Source organism: Copadichromis virginalis, linkage group LG11 (assembly GCF_057382275.1).
Source record: "Copadichromis virginalis isolate Kocher_CV1m ecotype Utaka linkage group LG11, C_Virginalis_male_GT1.1, whole genome shotgun sequence".
Classification (NCBI taxonomy): Eukaryota; Metazoa; Chordata; class Actinopteri; order Cichliformes; family Cichlidae; genus Copadichromis; species Copadichromis virginalis.
In genome coordinates this window covers 4,036,527-4,054,922 of record NC_140628.1, presented here as the reverse complement: position 1 = coordinate 4,054,922, position 18,396 = coordinate 4,036,527, and the positions used below count along the sequence as shown (strand labels likewise).

The 18,396-nt window shown below is 44.6% G+C and overlaps 1 protein-coding gene across 2 annotated transcripts in view; it reads left to right on the top strand.

The window, feature by feature from the left end:
• znrf2b (zinc and ring finger 2b) overlaps positions 1 to 17,957 on the top strand; it is a 50,861-nt gene extending 32,904 nt beyond the window's left edge. Inside the window, exons 3-5 of one of the 2 annotated variants that reach the window (XR_014922943.1) lie at positions 12,351 to 12,456; positions 13,923 to 14,105; positions 14,267 to 14,331. Coding sequence is in view for 1 of the 2 variants with exons in the window: in XM_085472874.1 (XP_085329000.1) it covers positions 12,351 to 12,456; positions 14,267 to 14,324 (164 nt within the window). In the remaining variant the exon portion in view is untranslated. Of the gene's footprint in view, positions 1 to 12,350; positions 12,457 to 13,922; positions 14,106 to 14,266; positions 14,341 to 14,414 lie in introns of those variants that run through there. The other variant, XM_085472874.1, reaches the window with a different exon arrangement.
• The last annotated feature ends 439 nt before the right edge of the window (positions 17,958 to 18,396 follow it).

The window sequence follows — 18,396 nt, the reverse complement described above, 5'->3', positions numbered from 1 at the left end:
GGGGCTAGAGGGGCTTGAGCACCTGCCCCTTTCCCGATGGGTGCCCAAAGTGCCCTTTTGTTGAGGCAACTTTTTTAAAAATAATTTATTTATTTTTTTATGTGTGTGTGTGTGCGGAGTCCTGTCTGTGCCCCTCAGCAATAATATTTAACTATTAATCACAGTTTTGCTAAATAAAAGGATCTGGCTTGCATCAGTCACATGATCACATTTAACCAATGATCGCCCTCGACGGCAGAACGCGCTGGTTACGAGCCGGGAACGAGCTCACAAAGAGCACGCGCATTTTTAGCGGTCCGGAGCTGTAGGAGAAACACAAGTTAACTCAGAGACACAGACTGATGCGACACAACCAGTAAGTAGGTGTACAGCGTACACTGTAGTGTGTAGCACACAGGAGTATTAGCTTATTACGTACACGTTGGTAAGATGTCTTGTGGCAACTGACGAACTGAAACAAACGAGCGTGCTGTGTGTGCAACAGCGCGACAAACATTACCTGTCCTTTTATTAACTGCACAGGTAGTGCTGGTCACAGCTGCTGGCTACCTGTGTAAGGCTGTCATGGGTCTGTAGCTCTGTCACCGTTTCAGGGAACATATTTAGTTTTAAAGGAAGTTTCCTGCCTTTCTGGAGGGATTATATTTCACTAAAAACGATCTAATATGCATGTCCACATAATTATGCATTATTATAATATTTTAAAAAACACACTCTGTATTTTAAAGAACATACATTAAGAAGCAGATTATATTAGATTTATATTTTAAATAAGACAAAAGTTGGATGTTACAGCAGTAAAATGATTGTATCTCTACAGTTTAAAGATGTAATAAGCTTTGCCCTGCACAGAGAGGATAGTGAAACAAATGGAATCATCATAATGACATTATTTCATATTTATTACTTCCCCCTCCTCATTGCTTTATTATTGTAGCTCTAGTAATAAATAATAATGTAAGGATTCTGGATCAGCACAGTGATGCCCATAGTATATACAGTATTCTGAAGAAGGTCTAAAATGTCACTGTGTGTGCATGTGTGTGTTTTATTTAGATGGATTTTTAAAAAAAATATTACTCATGATATAACATTGTGCAGACATGGCTGGTAAGGACATGAGGAGGAAACAGTAGGAGCTGTGTGAGGCTACTAAAGGCAGGGCTATAACATTTTTCTGTCATCATTTTATTATAGATTAAGTGCAAGAGTTGTTAGGTGTGGATAATTAGATTATAGTTTATTGCAATAGCAAGTTGTGCCTTGTTCTCAGATAGCAAGTAGAGAGTGATATATGAAATGATGGAATGGAAGGAAGAAGAGAAGCAAAGAGTGATTCACAGGCAGAGCCTAAATTATTTCTCACAGTTTTTTGTGTCCTTATGGTTCCAAGCGCTGTCACCAATCTTTGCATTTTGTTATTATCTCATGACACTTGTTTAATCAGCTACCATCTCTCCTGTGGACTTTTTAATGTCTACAGTCTCAGATCAACACAGCCCTGCCCTCCAGCACTATCCACAGCAACCCCTCAACAGCAACATTGTACTGTGGCTGTAGCTCAGGTGGCAGAGCAGGTCAGCCACTAATCAGAAGGTCGGTGGTTCGATCCCAGGCTGCCTCCTGGCTGCATGCCAAATATCCTTAGGCAAGATACTAACCTTGTTTGCCTACTGGTGGTGGTCAGAGGGCCCGGTGGCGCCAGTGTCCGGCAGCCTCGCCTCTGTCAGTGCGCCTCAGGGTGGCTGTGGCTACAATGTAGCTTGCTATCGCCTGTGTGTGTGAATGACTGAATGTAGTGTAAAGCGCTTTGGGGCCCTTAAGGACTAGAAAAGCGCTATACAAATGCAGGCCATTTACCATGTACCCATCAGGTAAAACATCGGCGACGTTTGCTTTGCCTTGTTGCCCATATTAGATTCTTGATGAATGTGTGTTGTTGTTATTCAGCCTGGTTCAATGTGCCCCTTTTTAACTTTGAGCACCCGCCCCTTTAAACCTCTCTGCACGGCCCTGACTGTCTGCCTCTTATAATGACCATAAGCAACAAAAGTGAACTTCGTGTTCGAAGCACAGGCCGAGGGGGCGGTGTGGCAGCAATTTTTCACACCAGCCTATTAATCAACCAAAGACCCAGACAGACTTTTAATTCATTTGAAAGCCTGATGCTTAGCCTCGTCCACCCCAGCTGTGAAACTCAGAAACCAGTCTTACTTGTTATCATCTATCGTCCACCTGGGCCTTACACAGAGCTTCTGTCTGATTTCTCAGACTTTATATCTGATTTAGTTCTGAGCTCAGATAAAATAATTATTGTGGGTGATTTTAACATCCATGTAGATGCTAAAAATGACAGCCTCAACATGGCATTTAATCTGTTATTAGACTCAATTGGTTTCTCTCAAAATGTAAAAGAACCCACCCACCACTTTAATCACACTCTAGATCTTGTTTTAACATATGGCATAGAAACTGAACATTTAACAGTGTTTCCTGAAAACCCTCTCCTGTCTGATCATTTCCTGATAACATTTACATTTACAATAATTGATTACACAGCGGTGGAGAGTAGACTTTATCACAGTAGATGTCTTTCTGAAAGCGCTGTAACTAAGTTTAAGAATATAATCCACCCACTGTTATCATCTTCAATGCCCTGTACCAACACAGAGCAGAGCAGCTATCTGAACGCTACACGTGCTGATGCAACACCTCTCTACTAGCTTCTCATCACTCGTGAATAAGATCCAGAGATTCTTAAAGTTACAGTGCGTAAAATGTCACCACTAGATGTCAGTAGACTGCAGATTCAGTAAACTGAATTCTGTTTTCTTACCTCTCACAATTCAAGTGCATAAGCCTAGCTGAGGTGGCCGCTTATAAGATGTCACTTTTCCACCCCATAGATAAAAAAAACAAGAGTTCCTGCAGCCTGATTCTTGCTTTGACTTCTAATGATCATGTACATAAATGTGTATTAAACTAACTGTACCAAACCAAAATAGAGCTGTCAGACTGAAATAACTAAAAGAACCTAACTGAAGTTATGTGAGCTTAATAACGTCACTCTCTTCCTTCCAGAAGGCTTATAATTATCCTCAAGATGATCATCAGTATAACGTTAAAAAAAACTTTTATATGAATTAGCCAGTCAGCTCCCTGCTTATGTAACAGGTTCTTCCTCCTGCAGTCTGAGAAATTTAGTATAATCTTCATGTAATATTTCCCAAACTACATAGCTGTGGTTGCCTGAGGGCTGCTTCTCCTTGCATTTAGCAGAGATCTCTTCTGTATTTAAGGATATCACAGCCACAGTTAGTGTGGCTGGGGGAAATGTTTCGTTGTTTCCTCTGCTAAACATGAGTATGGGCTTGTAAAATACTCCCCACAGTGAAGTTACAGGAAGCTACGAGATGCAGTCATGTTTCCCTGCAGATTTGACAGATGTGCTCTGCTGCCACTGTCAGCAAATGGTGATCTGTTTTGATAGATTTCTTAATTTGGTTTTCTGAGCTGAGAGGATCTTATTACTGTTCCAAAATAAACATGAAAACTCACTTTATGTAACAGCATTGCCTACATTTAAATGATCATTTAATCGCTTAACCCAGAGGTTCCCAAAGTGTGGGGCCCGCCCCCTAGGGTGGGCGCAGAGCCATTGCAGGGGGGGCACGGTATGAAAATTAAAAAAACGCATTAGGTTGTGTAAAATGCTTGGACACTGCTAGCATCATGGACAGGTTTTTGACGGGGCTCCCACACAAACGCAAAGCAGGAGATGAAGCATCGCCAAATATGTTTCCAAACCAACTTCCTTCCAAGCCAAAGACTAGAAAATATGATGAAGCGAATCTTCCCTTTGGCTTCACCTGCACAAGAACATTTTTCTTGTAAAACAAAAGGGGGCCTAGCAAAAAAGGTTTGGGAACCACTGACTTAACCTCTAGTTCACTTCAGTTTTTTTATATAGCACCATTTGACAACCAGTGTGAATGGTGTTTGCCTCTGTGTGTTAGCCCAGCAACAGAATACAAAATAAAGAGGAACGATGGAAATATGTGGCTTGGAGGTCGGAGGTCAGCTCTTACTGTCTTACTGGGGGTGGCTGTAGCTCAGGTGGCAGAGCAGGTCAGCCACTAATCAGAAGGTCGGTGGTTCGATCCCAGGCTGCCTCCTGGCTGCATGCCAAATATCCTTGGGCAAGATACTAACCTTGTTTGCCTACTGGTGGTGGTCAGAGGGCCCGGTGGCGCCAGTGTCCGGCAGCCTCGCCTCTGTCAGTGCGCCCCAGGGCAGCTGTGGCTACAATGTAGCTTGCTATCGCCAGTGTGTGGATGGGTGAATGACTGAATGTAGTGTAAAGCGCTTTGGGGTCCTATGGACTAGAAAAGCGCTATACAGGCCATTTACTGTCATTATGTCAAAAAGTCCTTGGGCAAAATACCGAACCCCAATGCATCCATTAGAGATAGAAAGTTCTTAAATAAATAACAACTTAAGAACTGAATGGCTTCATGACTGCTTCATAGAAGGCACTAATGAGGCTTGTAGTGAAGCATGCACAGCTAAGAGTTGATAGGCACTATAAAAATACCAGTAAAAAGAAACCCATAGGAGTGGATCATGGGAATCCACAAAAAAAACTCTGCCCCCCCCCCCCCCCCCCCATGATGCAAAGCCAGTGCTGTTTAAAATGTCAATAAAAACAAAATGCAATGATTTGCATAAATGAAATGTTATACTGTAGGGCTGTTCCATATAACGATATATATCGGATGACGATATAAAAACGTCTATCGTTTCATTTTACGCTTCAGCTTTTTTACACATTGTTTGTTTCGTGGTGTCGCAAAATAAACTGTTTACGGCAATATTTGTTCATGGTTCTGATGGTCACTGTAGTGGTTATATTAATTTCTTAAAGTTCTCTCTTTCTCTTATATTTAATATAACCACACCACGGACGGACAAGCGCCTGTTTTTTATGTGTTGTGGTTAGCAACCACGACGGTAACACCATCGCGTGTCCGCATGTTTATGTTCCACATAAACCTTTCACAATAAAGCTCAAGATCCTGCTGAGACTTTTCAAAATAAACCGAATCACGTGAAAGATGCAGATTATTTACGGATGAGAAGTAAAAAAGAGCCGCCAGGTGCTAAAAAATAAAGCTTAGACTCAAACGTTAGAACAGGCTTTCCCCCGCAGCACGCCGTGTAATAAATACTCACAAAGAAACGGCGCCGTTACAACTTATGTCTAAAAATGTATCGTTTCATGCATCGGTTAAAACTCGACTCCAGCTACATGACGCACAGCTGGAAACACTTCACGCAGGTCGAGCTGCCCGAGATTCACAGAGTTTACAGAAAATGTTACATTTCTGTGATTTATATCGTTATCGGACGATAGATGTCTCATATCGGGATATGAGACTTTAGTCATATCGCACAGCCCTATTATACTTTGAGAGACTACAGATTACAGATTACATGCCCTAAAATGTATTTTGTAACGTATTCCGTTACGTTACTCAACAAGAGTAACGTATTCTGAATACTTTGGATTACTTAACATATTATCATGCTTTTTACAGCTACATGAATGTACTATTGCTGTGTGATCTATTAGTATTACTGAAGGTTACTCTCCACACCAACACCAACTAGATGTTTAAATCTTAATATAAATGAGTAACAGTAGGTGGACATTAGGTAAGGCTGCACTTTTTGCAGCGATCTCGTATAGAAACTATTCAGCGCGTATATAAAACAGGTCCGCGGCTCCGAACCGTAGTATGGGGACCTCTGGCTGATACGTCGGGTTCATGTCGGGCTCGCAGCTGAAAACTAGCTTTACTTTGTTCTCTGGCTCAACTTTGCTAGCGAGAGACAGAGAGAGGCGTTGAAAGGCTGCTGCAACCAAACTTATTGTTTCAGAGGAAAAGATGAACACAGCGTACAGCCGAGTCTTAACAGCTTACTTACAGCTGGGCTCGTCAGGCTCTCTGTTTGGCTGCAGTGGTTATTATTATATTTACATGCTTCCAGCTCCCGTTTCTGCTCCGTGACAGCTCGTACTTTTCCTTTCTCTCCCTCCTCGCTCACAGACATATCACGGGTATGGCAGTCCATCCTCCCTGCAGCACCGACTACACCGCCCATCAGGCTACATGCTTTAGGGCGATGCCTGTAACACTCTGCTATTGCCTTCATATTAAATAATTTTTGTGAACACAACCCACCGCCGTCTTTTGCTACTCAGGTTAAACACGATATATGAGTCACTTAGATAACTTAAAAATGTTATTGTTTGGCTTTTTTCAGTCTTTTATTTGTTCCTGAGTAAATCGGTTTGGCTGAGATTTGACTTGATTGAGACTTCTGAGTTATTTTTGTTTCATGCAAAATCAGAAGTTAATCACGCAGACTGTTCTGTGATCTGCCGCCCTGGCTGTATGCATGTGCATCGTGGTCGTGAGCAAGTCTGTCCCAGCCCTAACGCCTAAGTGTAGTGAGAGCAGCAGGGATCGTGTCTGTTTTATAAGAGCATTCTTCTTACACACAACAAAACCTCATCTCGTACTCGTTTCACAGCATGGATGACCCACTTTCATTTCCTGATTCAGGATCCTGACAGTAGTGACGTTTAACATGCATCAAGCGCAGTGAGCGTAGTGCAGCAGCATCTCTGGTGTGTTCATGCCATGTCTTTGTTTGACAAAGGCCTGTTTCTCACTTCTTCTCTCTCTAAGTCTGAACACATTTCAGCTCATACCAACACTGCTCGGTGTTTCCCTTTCAGCTGAGTGCTTTCAGGCCAAGTTGAGTTCCTCTTTGAGTAAGCCCACTTCCTGTTCTGCTGGGACTGATTCCTCTCTGTCTTCCTGTCTCTCAGTCATGTGATGGTCCCTGTCTGAGCAGACTGCTGCAATATGGAGAACACTGTCAGCTAACGCAGGAATGCAAACAATGAACACGATCTGTCTTTGTTCCTACAGCCATGCGTCCATGCACCCGTCTTCTTCCATTGATCCAAAGTTGGGTTCAAAATGCAGCAGGGTATTCCAGACGATCACTCGCTCTCAGGAAGTGGAGATCTCGAAGCATTCCCAGGCCAGATAAGATATATAATCTCTCCACTGGGATCTTTTTCCAGTGGAAGGTGCCAGAAAAATGGTGATGAAGCTGCGAGGTGATCTACTGGGATACTGTGAGACGGGGCCTGGTTGTTGCTCACTGCTGTTTTCTGTTAGCTGGTGGCATCGCCTGGTGCGTTTAGGAGATCGCTGCATAGAGTCACAACAAGCTGCCTTTTTAGGCACTAACATGGCTCTTGCTTTCAGACATGCCCAAGCTTGTCTCGTTGCACCGACAGGGGAAAGTAAATGCATGGTGTTGCTATAGCAGTGATATTCTATTATGACATTTTTATACGATGTTAAAATGATCACAGTGTGATAGGCACGGTCTAAAGCCTGAGCAGGGAATATTTTAATGTTGTGACATTACACGTGTATCAAAAAGTAAAGAAAAGCAAAGCAGCTCTGCTAAGCTTGCCATGTTTCTTATTACCCTGTGTGGTTTTGTCTCAGTGATCACAGCCGCTCCCTGCTGTTTGTGGCCTTTCTAGGAAAATAATAAGCCGTTCAGGTCTTTCCACTCTTACCACACACTCACACACAGTCACATGACTGTGAAGATCTGTAATCAGCATGTTTATATTCCTTTCAGTTGTTTGCTTTTGGTCGCTCAAGGACAACCCTTCATTATGTCACACACACTCACAAACACACACGAGCAGGTGCAGGTAACGATAGTGTAACCAGTCTGTTCTCTGATGCTGTGAGTGTGTCTTTGTGAAAGCAGCAGCACAGCAGAGACAGAGTAAAGGTGAAGGCCTCGTGTCACTGCACGCTGGGGTTTGGCCTTGAACTGCTATTTATTTTCACACACATGCACACAGACCTGTGCTCCCTAAATGTATGTGGCGCTGCTTCGAGACATGGACGCACAAGCACAGCAGCTGTTGCATGTTTATAAGATGACAGGTGCGGCTTGGCTGAAGCCGGCGATGCTCCGTTGACCTCGGTCCTGGTTTCTAACCTGCTGTGAGACAGACTGATGATGCTGTCAGAGAAAGTGCTCGTAGGCATGGGCCATATGATATTATTCACATCATATACTTCTATCATCATGTGCTGTTTCATGGCACAAACACGTCACCCCATTAAGCAGTGGATTGCGCTCACGTGGGTCATGCAGCACAAAGTTATTTAAGTTGTGAAGGTGAAGGCAAATCTGTCTGGAAGCGTTACAGACGAAGATTTAAACCCCAAAAGAGCAGCTACTTCCCTGTTTGGGAAATGATTTTGGATATCAAAGCAGGTACAGAACAGAACACTATACCTCAGTCTGACTGTGCACTATATTAACAGCAGGTGGGAGCTGTGCGCCTCAAACCGTGAGACCAGCTACTTTCCCGAGGATCACACATTTTAGATTCGGTAGTGGATTTTATTTTGTAGGAACCGGTGGTTCGGGCCTCTGACTAGGATGCCTCCAGGTCCCACAGGGAGGATGCCCCGGGGCAGACCCAGGGCACGCTGCAGAGATGGCCTGGGAACACCGTGGTGTTCCCCCGGACAAGCTGGAGGAGTTGGCTGGAGAGAGGGAGGTCTGAGCTTCTCTGCTTAGGCTGCTGCCCCCGTGACCCGGTGCGGATAAGCAGAAGATGGATGGATTTTATTTTGTAATACTATTTATGTTTTATGCTGACTTTTTCAATTCAAAGAACAGAGGGAGAATTTTTATTTTCATACTTGAATACACTGCTGAATAAACTATTCCACTAAAAGTTACATGTGTCATATATATTTTTTAAGTTTTTATCAAATATTTCAAGGCAGCCTGTTGTGTTTATGCTGTCGAATTAATAACACCCAAATTTATTGTGAGAATCCTCTGAAATATCGTGATGTTATGTTTGGCACATATCCCTGTCGCTAGCTGCTCGTTCTAAACTCCCGACAGACAGAAGCTGCAGCTCAGAGGTGCAGTGAAAGCTGCTCTGTTGATCACCTCCTCTTGTCCAAGGCCTTGCCACGGCGGATGGATCTGCGTATTTGATTTGGCACAGATTTTACTCTGCGTGCCCTTCCTCACACAGCTCTCTTGTTTATCTGGGTTTGTGTTTCCTCACAGTCTCAAACTGGGGATCTTGTGCATGTTAGAGGGGGAAACTATCCTCAGAGGCTAAAGTGTTTTTCGTGTCTTGTTTTAGCTGTTTTGCCCTAATGCTTTTTAATGCATTTTAACCCTGTGGAGACCCACTCTCTGTAGGAGCCACTCTTGAGTGGCACTAAAGGAACTGCGCTGTGTTCTGTGTCTGCGACGGCTCATGTTTTAGCTCTAGAGATTTCCCCTTGGTAATAGCACGGTGGCTGCCTCCAACCTTTAGATACAGTCTGTGGTTCATCCTAGTGTGCAAACCAATATTAAGACAATAGACAGTTCTGCAGTTAAAGACGTTAATGCTGGAGGAGGAAGAGCCGGAAGGAACGTTTTGACTTCTTTGCAAAGGGTATGTCTGCAGTTAGGGCTGGGCCATATCATACCGTTCACGGTAACACCGGTATAATGTTGGGCAACGATAAGAAAATGAAATATGGCGATAGAATATGGGTAAAACGCGCATGCGCAGTGCCTTTGTTTTCATACGCACATGGCGGAAAAAGCATGGCGGCGAATGAGAAGGGAGAAAGCGGATCGTTGAATGAATCCATGAACCAGAACTGGTTTGTAAAAATGCTGCAGCTTCACTGGTGTGGAACTGGTTTAGCTTTCGTCCGTCAGACACACAACAAAGCACTATTTTTGGTAGCGCATGCTAGCGGGCCGTCGTTATTACCGCGTTGTTTGGAAAATACGGCGCACTTAAAATCAATCCTTAACCCCGTGTGCCTTATGTATGAACTCTGGTTGTGTTTACTGACCTCGAAACCATTTTATGTGCACGGCGCTCGAAAATCTGTCAGATGTTTTAGTACAACTTTGCTAAGCTACGAAGCCGCACTGCTTGATGGATTGTCGGAGCATTACGGCTATCGTAGGCGGAGCCTCGCGGAGTGATACGTACTGTGCTTCAACATAATATTACTGTATTGTGTGTGTTTAACCTCTTTAAGTTTTGTGGATATTATACATGGTTGTGCTGAGGATGTGTCGGCCAGTTTCCACTGGAAATGCCTTTTGGTTAAACTGTCAGTGAGGAATTTGAATTTGCACTGTTACATTTTTATATAACTTTAATGCACATAAATAACAGCTGCTTGTTTCAGTGAAAATACAGTGATGGATTTTGCACTAATAAAGTTGTGGAGTTGTAAAGTATTTTGTGTCAATTATATCGTCACTTATATCATCATCACAAATTTTCAAATGTATATCGTGATAAATATTTTTGGTCACATCGCCCTGCTCTATCAGCAGTAAATGGAATATGACATGAAGGGCAGCTGTTTTGGGGTCGTGTGCATCACAGTCCCAGGGGCATGGTAACAACAGATTACTGGTTTTGATTCGACACGGTGTGCAGATTTTGCCCCTCACCTGTAAAGGCCTGGTGGGGTATTAATGTGAGCTCATTGGGTGGAAACCATCTTTGTGAACATCATAACTTAGGAACAAGGTGACGTGGGATTTTCACATTGAAACCATAGTTGCATCTACTAAACGAGTTCAAATATCAGTTGTCTGAAAATGCAGGATGTCCGACAACTCAAAAAGACATCATCTCATCCTGTAGGATTTTCACATTGATTCAATAAGGTCATCTGCCAGGAGTCTGAGAGGGAGAACTGACAGCTACCAGCATTTTGATTTTAGTTTCTCATGCTCGCCCACACTCTTTTGCGTGCGTATGCAGAATTGACAAACGTACATGTGGATGCACAGACAGACAGCGGCCTCACGGATGGGGCAGGACAGAGGCCCTCTGCAGCTGAAGTAAACATCATCTGCATGAGTATTACAAACCTCTCACTGACTGGCTGCCCGGCCCAGACTGTCAGTGTGTTAAAGATGCTTTTGCCCTCAGCTGAGCTGGATGCCATGTGCTGCTGCCCATAATAACAGGCTTTTGCAGGCCTATGTGGGTTAATCCACTGTTACATAAGGCCAATCCTAATGACTGCGTGTTTTGCTGCAGGTGATGGGTTTAATGGTGCACATGCTGAGTTCCACTCTAGAGCCGGACCCATGCTATTCATAGCATGAACACACACACAGTAACCTCGCACACTGTAAGGAGCGCTGAGCAGAGGTGGAGGCTATCCGGCAGCCTCCTACCCACAGTACAAAACTGAGTGTGGAAACACTGATAGATAAAGATTTAAATGCTTCTGACAAAGTCGTGCTGCATTCAGGGAAATCTAGAAATTTCAGCTGCTTGAACAGTATGACTTTAGCTCTCTACACATCACGATCATCCAGAACAGCCTGCAACACACATCCTAATCACGTTGCCTCTGATTGCCACCAAAACCCTTCTCATGTGTTTGCGTTCCCGTATTTCTTGTGTCAAGATCTTAAAAGTTTTAAAGGAATACATGGAGTGACCTCATGGACGATGCGTTTGTACGTTATATAAATCAGGCAACGCTTCAGTTCAAACAGGTCATGAAGTCGAGCTCCACGCAGTCCCGGCAGATCAGCTGATCCCAGAGCCTGCCCATATCAGCTGATCCCCTCCTGCGTGAACCTCACACAGGTTGGGCTTTTTAAGCCGTTTTAGCCTACCAGGAGTTGTTGCATATCTGCAAGCCACTTTGTAGCCCAGCTCCACCTCTTTCAATGCTGTCAGTAATAATATCATTACCGCTGATGCCTGCTGTGTTCTGTGCTGAGATCTTCTTACAGGGAGGACAGGACAGAGCTGCGTTTCCCAAAACACAACGGTCCTGACTGAGATATAAGAGTAGCACCGTGCACACCTAGTAAACAGAAACACTGAAATGTGTCCCCACTGTCGGTATCTCTGAACAGTTTTGTCAGGATGACCTTTTTTTATGTAAATATAATTGTTGAACTGTCAAAACCAGTATGGACATGTGTGGGTGCGCTGTAATACTAACGTACAGTACAACAGAAACCTGCACGCCGTCTCTGCTTTTACACTCACGCAACCACTAATTAAGAAAGATCACATGGTCACTTTGGTTTAAACACACTAGATTTTACTGCAGCTCTGTTTTGCCAACAGAGGCTGTGTGTTGTGTTATGAGTCATCCTATAATCCCAATCGTGTGTGTGTGTGTGTGTGTGTGTGTGTGTGTGTGTGTGTGTTCCAGAGGATGTCCTGCCTCGGGATGCAGGAGAATGTGCCATCTGCCTGGAGGAGCTGCAACAGGGAGACACCATCGCTCGCCTGCCCTGCCTCTGCATCTACCATAAAGGGTTAGAACCTCGTTTGTTTTCCTTTTCATCTAATAGTACAGTAGCAGTATAGTGGTCCCAGCTGAGGTGTGGCCTTAGCGACACAGTTCAGTCCCAGGAGGTCTTTTTAAGGAAATACAAGCTTGCTTCAGCCACTTCACTGTCTGCATTTCCATCACAGTGACGACTTGTGAAGATTAGGCAAAGAAATGCTGGGATGTTCTTATTGATCTTACCGATTCCAGTCTCACGCTCATATCTGGCTGCAATGAACAAACCCTCTTTAGTTCCCTCCCTAAAAGTGTTCCTGCGCTGAGATCAGTCAGAGAGGCGGTAAAACAGAAGAGCGAGCACTCCTAACTTTGGAAGATACCCACTTGATTTGACTGCTGAAGCCTAAGCGAGCTTCAGAGGAGGGATGTGTTTTGCATAGTGGTGTGTGGCTCTTGTCACTCATCATGAAATGAGAGCAGCACGCAAACACGGCTATAACAGAAAGAGGAAGCAGCAGTGTCAGTTTAAACTGATGCAAAAATGAGGTTCAGGGTTAAAAAGAACAGTCATGCTGACAGCGAGGGACGAGCACTTGAGTCATGCACACTGTGGTGCTGTCACGTTATTTCACAGAGGGCCTAGATTGGGCTTAAAGTGGATTTATTGATATTACCTTCAGTATTTACTGAACTGGCCTGTCAGCTGGTATCAGCTCACTGTTTTAAAATCAACCCCACACTTTATCATGTCTTGGCTGCAGTTTTATAGCCACGTGGTAATTTTAGTCCTTCTTTAATAACTGAACATGAATCTGGCCTTTTCTGGCTGCTGCCCTTTCAGAGATGCTACAAACTTAAAGTGTAGACCAGCAGACACAGACATCCTTTGATATGACGGCACCCACACCACTGAACATTACTTCACCTTTGAGCTTTCAGTAGTTTCAGGCAAAGACTGTATTTAAAAGATGGACAAGTCTGACCTATGAATGCTAAAATGCTTTAAAGGCCAGCGATGGGTGACTCCTTCTCCGAGTTTGACCTCAGCAAACACTGCCCAGGTGACTTTATGGTCTCGGCTGGTAGTTTGAGGTCAGATTGTAGAAAACATGAGGTTCATTTTGTAAGTTATAGTCAGAAAGCAGGATAAACCGGGGAGCGCTCATTGGCTAATGAAATGCGAGGGTTGCATCAGCCTTCAAGGCACCAAGAGCAGTGGTGAAAACCGTCAGCCTGAGGTTTTGAGGCTTCACTATCCAACAGGAAGTTTGTTTCAGCTGTTTTTCATATGAATGCTATCTGTGTTTGTAATGAACTGGACACAGCTGTTTGGTTCCTTTTAAAGTGTGGCTCTACATACATAAATACATGAGGATATTGTAAGTATGTAAAGCATGTTTGCTGATAGTTAATAATAATGTTTTGAATTCCAATCATTTGAAGGAGGAAAGTGTTTAACTGCTTTGTTCTTTCATTTTCGATACATTACATCAGACCCCACTGTGGTGCTCTGAAAGAGGAAACACGTGTGCTTTCTGTAGCCTGAGTGGGTCAAGTCCAACACGGTCCACTACATGTACATGTGACGAGACTACTGCACACCAGCAGGTGTCGCCAGACGCAGCAAAATGAGCTCTACGAGGTTTACTTTATTAATGCCAGGGAGAAGGTGCACGGGTAAATGTTCCAGTGTTAACAATGCTTTGTACCACACGAACAAGTGAAAATAGCCGTAGGTGTAAAGTCTGATGAGGTGCATCGTGGCGGAATGACTCGGGCAGCATCGCTCTTCTCACGCTGTCTCACTGACTCCTCCCATCTTGTTTTCTCTCCTGCAGCTGTATCGACGAGTGGTTTGAGGTGAACAGGTCCTGTCCTGAGCATCCATCGGATTAAAGCTTTCATTGCACAGGTAAAATCCACATCCACAGACGTAAAGATGGTATTTTTTAAATGTCAGCATCTGGTTCTTTTCTGTGATTTCAGGAACATGAGACGTCCCCAGAGGGATCTGCAAAAATGAAATCCCTGGATTCAGGGACTCTGCTGGACTCTATGACCACTGTGATCAGTTAGCACCCTTCCTCCCACAACCCACCCACCCAATAATGTAGTACCACAGTGTGCCAAATGTCATTTAAGCAATCTTCAGGGATACAAACTTGTGTGTTTTATGTTTAAGTTGCACATCTACACTCAGCATCAGAGTTGACAGACTCCTCCAGCCCTGACGCTCGGGGCATCACCAGTATACACCAGTACACCAGTATGGAGGAGGAGGAGGGAGACTGTTGGCTGACGCGCTCCGACTCGCCCCCTCCCCTCCTCCGTCAGCATCAGTGTCTCCCAGTGCCTTGTTGTAGCGACGCTCGGCACGCAGCAGCCAGGACAGAGGGGAGTCCAGACTACGGCCGAGCCGGCTGTCCTCCACCCAACGCCCTACAACCCCCACCACCACCAGGACCATCTTACCACAACTGCCATTCTACCCGAGCAGGAGAAACAAGCCAGAGACGGCGTGTCTGCGTCTGCAGCTTCTCGCAGCTGACAGTGCTGCTGCAAAAACGGTGCCAGTCAACTGTGACTACTGTCAAACACTCAGTCATCAGTGCTTTTTAGACCCCGCCCACACAGGTACAGGAGCCCAGTCCATCACTCACCAGCCTAAACCCACTGCAGCACATTGCTGCTACTTCTCTGACACGATAAGTGTTGTGCATGCCAGAACAATGGGACACGACAGCATGTGGCAAAATGAGACTCAATTAAAAATCCACCCATCCTGTTTTTTAACTGCTTATCCGACTTCAGCCGCGTCCACACGGGGAGCAGTTCTTCCCTGTCCGAGTCTCTTCTTTCCCTCAAGTTAGCCCACATTCCTGGCTGGAAAAGGCTACAGCCCGACTTTTGGATACGTGGTTAAGAAAATGGATGGATGGAGAGTTTAACCCTCTGCTAGTAAAGCTGGAGCTTCACTTTCAGACATCACGTTCACCTCCACAGACCAGACCCAACTTCATCAGGACCTGAAATACTTTGTCCCCACCAGCAGATGTCAGTCTGTAGTTTTCCAACAAAGCACCAGGATCTTGAGGTATAACATCCAGGCTGCCGTACACGTGGCTGCAAACGGCTCCAGTGCATGCTGCAGAACCTGCATGAACCTGCTTATTCAACACCAGGGTAAAGAGCACGTGAACAGAATATGTCTGGACATAAATAATGTCTCGTTCCATCATGGACGGGATCTGGTAACGAGACAATGTGGGAAAACCTTTCAAGACCTTCAGTTTTTAGCTTTGTGTTCCTTCCTGTAAAAATGAGCTTCAGTTTTTTTTTATCACTTCTGTCAGCTTTCTGCATCATAACCGTAGCAGCTGCAGGTAAACCGAGCCCTCACGGTACAGTGTTGCACCAGACTGAGACAGTTTACTTGTGAGGAGCTGCAGGACTATAAAGGTCCCAGGAAAGCAGTGAGCTCTGTGAAGCTTTTTCAGGCACTGACCGTCACACTGGGAGTCAGCAACTTGATCTCGATCCTGGCAAATGCAGCAGTCCAGGTGCTGAGGCTGAGGGAACGTAAGCTAAACAGAACTGGAGGGACTAACTGGACCTGTCTGTTTGGGGTTAGGTGTGCCTGAAGACCTCGCTGAGGAACCAGTCAAGTCCCTGATACTGATTTCACCAACAAGCTCACGCTCAGCCTTGGAGGACGAGCTAAGTTCAAACCCATCTACTGATCCAGGGCTTGTGTGGATCCCAAAGCTCCAAAACACCTGAAACTTGTCATCCTTTTCCCTCAGTCTCTTTTGCCTGTGAAGACTAAATGCACCCCTTCCTGATTGCGCAGTCAGTCTGTGAGCGTTTGCTGGGGGTTGCAAAGAGGATGCTACACCAAAAACCTCCTTCCAGTTGCTCTGGTTGCGAGCAGATTGCCGTGGCCACCTTTAGATGATCTGTAAGTCGTTAGTGAATGTCTGAAGACAAGTCAGCGACCTCCATACAAACTGCGAGTGACCACAGCAGCAGCCTGTACCTCTCTGTGACCACTGACTACCACTACCACTCACCCACCAATCAGAGAACACACGTTTTTCTCTCGCAACACCAGGCAGCCACTCAGTGACCTCCAGGCTTCTGTGACTAGTTTCTCATCTTGTAATTATCATCATTAAATGAACAATATGCAGTTATAAGTGATATTTGGGATTTTCTTTTTATGCTTGAAATCATGCAGAAGCTGCATCGTGTTATGGAGGTGGAGACTGGCTACGAACCCGAGGTTTTTTTAAGATTTGTCATTTTGGTAATTGAACTTATTTACATAGTAAAGTGTTTGAAATCAAACATTAATATATTGTTTTAAATATGAGAATAATGGGAGACAGAAACATGTCTGTTTAGATGTGTGCCTTCTAGTCTGTAGAGACAGGATCCTTTTTGTTTTGCAGTTTCTGTAGTTGCTGCTCTCCACCACTGGGAGGCAGTGCGCTCTCACTTATGATCTTGATGTGCTTGACGTTATTTTTGAGATTTTTATCATGAAAGCAGGACATGAAAGGTTCCTGTGTCGTCTGTGATCTTAGAGACCGTGAGAAAATGATGGCGGTGCGGAGGGAGGGAAAATGGTTTTAATAGAATAACCATGGTTTACGTTTTATTATTGCTTTCCTACACATTCCTCAAACGCTCACTGATTTGTGCGAAGTCAACATTCATTTTGTGCTTATATAAATATGTAAAAAGAATCACAGGCAGCAGTTTGTTTGGTTTTTGTATCTCCCAAAAATGATTCAATGGCTGAAAAGATTTTATAATGATGTTTTTTATGATCATGCTAACTTTGCTTTTTATTGTGACTCTTGCTGCGTTCACCATGTCTTCCATGACATGTAATGTGTGTGTTGGGGGGTGTATTCTGTGAAAGTATGACGTTTTTTAAGATGAAACACTGGACTCTGTGAAATGTAAACTTTTTACATCATTAAAAGTTTTCATGAGCAAATGACAGAAGTGCAGAACACGCCGACCCCTGTAGCCCCTCCTCTCACTGACCATTTTCACACGGTCCCTCACTGAACACACACACGTCTCGTGAGTCAGCTGGGAGTCGTTGTTGAATGTATTGAAGCTAGTGTGGTTCTCTGGTGGGCGTTTGGAGTTTTGGGATCCACCCCGGCGCACTCATGACTGCTGAATCGTCACACTGTATTCTGGAAATCGGACGGCCACACGGAGATTAACCGAGCCCGGTGACACGCTCCCTTCGCACAGTGCGTGGAGGCAGGATCGGTGCGTTTGTAGCGACAGAGCGACCACGTGGCTGCTTGATGGACATCTCACGGGACTTTGACTGTACCGTCATCTCTCTCTCTGATCTGAATTCTGCAAGAGATTACAACCACTTTCCCCTGACTGATCATGCAGCTGATTCCTGTGAGCAGGTCCGCCTGTCTTTTCATTTCTGTCTGTGAATTTATGAGGAAATGTGCAACAAATCTGGCCTTAAAAGATGACTTTGACGTTTCACTCTCCTGTCCGTGTGGGTTTTTGTATTGCCATCATTTTGCAATAACACAGACACCTCTAATACCACAGTGGCTCTGACACCACGCTGAATCCTTGAACTTTTACGGGAAAGGCTGGCGTTAAATGAGAGCATGTTACGAGTGCAGTTAAATTATAGTTGCAACTCTGTAGCAAAACATTTCCAGAGCTTTCTGCCACGTGGCGCGGTCTTCCTCAGGAGATGACGTTATATCTGAGCTCAGTACGGGACTTTGGTTACATCAGCACACATCCAAAAACTCCTGTAAATGTCACGGGAGGCTCGTTCCTGATCAGAGCCCACAGACCCACGCGTAAACACGCCTGGCGTTGCTTTACAGCTGGTACAAGAGCAAGCTGAGGAGTCAAAGTCACCAGCTGTCATTTCACCCATCGTCACTCGAAGTCACCCAGTGTCAGT